The sequence below is a fragment of the Trypanosoma equiperdum genome (genome assembly GCF_001457755.1).
Source record: "Trypanosoma equiperdum strain OVI genome assembly, contig: ctg_56, whole genome shotgun sequence".
In the NCBI taxonomy this organism is placed as follows: domain Eukaryota; phylum Euglenozoa; class Kinetoplastea; order Trypanosomatida; family Trypanosomatidae; genus Trypanosoma; species Trypanosoma equiperdum.
The window spans coordinates 102,922-104,420 of record NW_027124498.1 but is presented as its reverse complement, the minus strand read 5'-3'; the positions used below and the strand labels follow the sequence as shown (position 1 = coordinate 104,420).

Genomic DNA, 1,499 nt, shown 5'->3' with positions numbered 1-1,499 from the left:
CCCCCCCCCCATTGTTTTAAATACCAACTCCCCTCCCAGTTTCCCCCGCTGCTCACCATTCATAACAATAGCAATAATGAACTTAACTACCCTCTGGTGCAGGAGGTAAGTGAGGCACACCAAACAATCTTCCTTCTACACAACAAGATCCGCCTCGGTCACATCATTATCATCTTTACCAGGACTCATGGACAGAAGGTTCGAAGCTGCAGCAGCGGCATTATCAGCAGCTTCTTTGCGGTCTTTGTTCTGCTGTAAAATTTTCTTCTTCTTCTGAATCATCTTCAAACGGAAGAACTCCTCACGTTCCTGCTCATCAAGCTCAGAGGAGATGTAATTCAACGTGTTTTCCATTCGTGGGATAACGACCTTCTCTAGTGCATTTACACGTCGACTTGTTACTTTCTGAGCGACGTCGAGTGTCATCCAACTTACTTGAAGAGAGGCAATTTTCACGAAAAGTTTGAGTGTTTCGCGGAAGGCATCTCGGGCTTCTCGAAGTTGCTCGCCACCACGACCGATACCGGCGGCGCTTGTTGCTTGTTGTTTGCTAGGGCCGCCTCCACTCCCGTAGTTTCCGTAACTGTTAACTCCACTCCTGGATTTATTGTTCTGTTGATTACCACCGGCAGCTGTGGACTCATCACGGCTATTACGTTCCGTAAAAGCGGGTACACGAACACCAGCCACGTTATCTACGCGTAATGTCAAAGTGTATGTGGGAAGTTTCAACGACTCCTGTACAGCAAGACTAATGTCGCCCGCAATGAATTGTGCCTGTGTGATGGTAAAATAGGAACCCTTTATTTGGTCCGCCACCTCCAGCTTTGCACGCCGCAATTCGTCCATAACAGTGCGGTAGCGGAAAGCGAGTGCATCCGCTTTCTTCTTTAGGAGCGAGTGTCCCTTTTGAGCTCCCTTTAGGCGGGTTTTGAAAGCAATCAGCGACATGCGACTGGGAAGAGCAGTGTACCGGTTCGATGACATGATTCAGTGAGTAATACCAGTTTTTTTGTTGGGAAATTAATAATGTGTGTCTTCGTGTTTTCGGTGGGAAACTTAATGCTACTTAATTTTCGTGGTAAATTTATGTCAAAGAATGTATTCTGCCTTAGTGACTCAAAGCGGGTTCAGCGTTTCTTTCTTTTTGTTTGAAGAAATTTTAAAAAATGAGGAAGTAAAAAATTATAATAAAGGAAAGAGTCAAAGAAGAGGTAAATTAGAAAAAATGGTATTTTATAACGGCCACCTAAGAGGCTTTAGACGATGAATGAAGCCACAAACTTTTAAAAGAAATAACATTTGTGATCACAAACACCAACAGTTGTGATAGCGATAACTAATACCTTTAAACGCGAACCTACCAATCTTCACTTTTTCGCCTCATACCAAGTGAGACACCCAAATCCCTTTTGACAAGCCATTCCCAGTGCCTCATCTCCGTTGGTGCTCCGCATGTTGCTCCCTCCTGCCCTCCTTAAACGCATCCACACACATTC

General features: G+C 44.8%; 1 protein-coding gene across 1 annotated transcript; it reads right to left on the bottom strand.

The window, feature by feature from the left end:
- Positions 1 to 135: 135 nt before the first annotated feature.
- TEOVI_000258500 (vacuolar ATP synthase subunit d, putative) lies at positions 136 to 987 on the bottom strand (the record flags this gene model as incomplete). The annotated part of the gene is made up of 1 exon (XM_067225638.1): positions 136 to 987. One exon carries the CDS (start codon positions 985 to 987, stop codon positions 136 to 138), a length of 852 nt encoding a protein of 283 aa, XP_067081739.1.
- Positions 988 to 1,499: the final 512 nt, after the last annotated feature.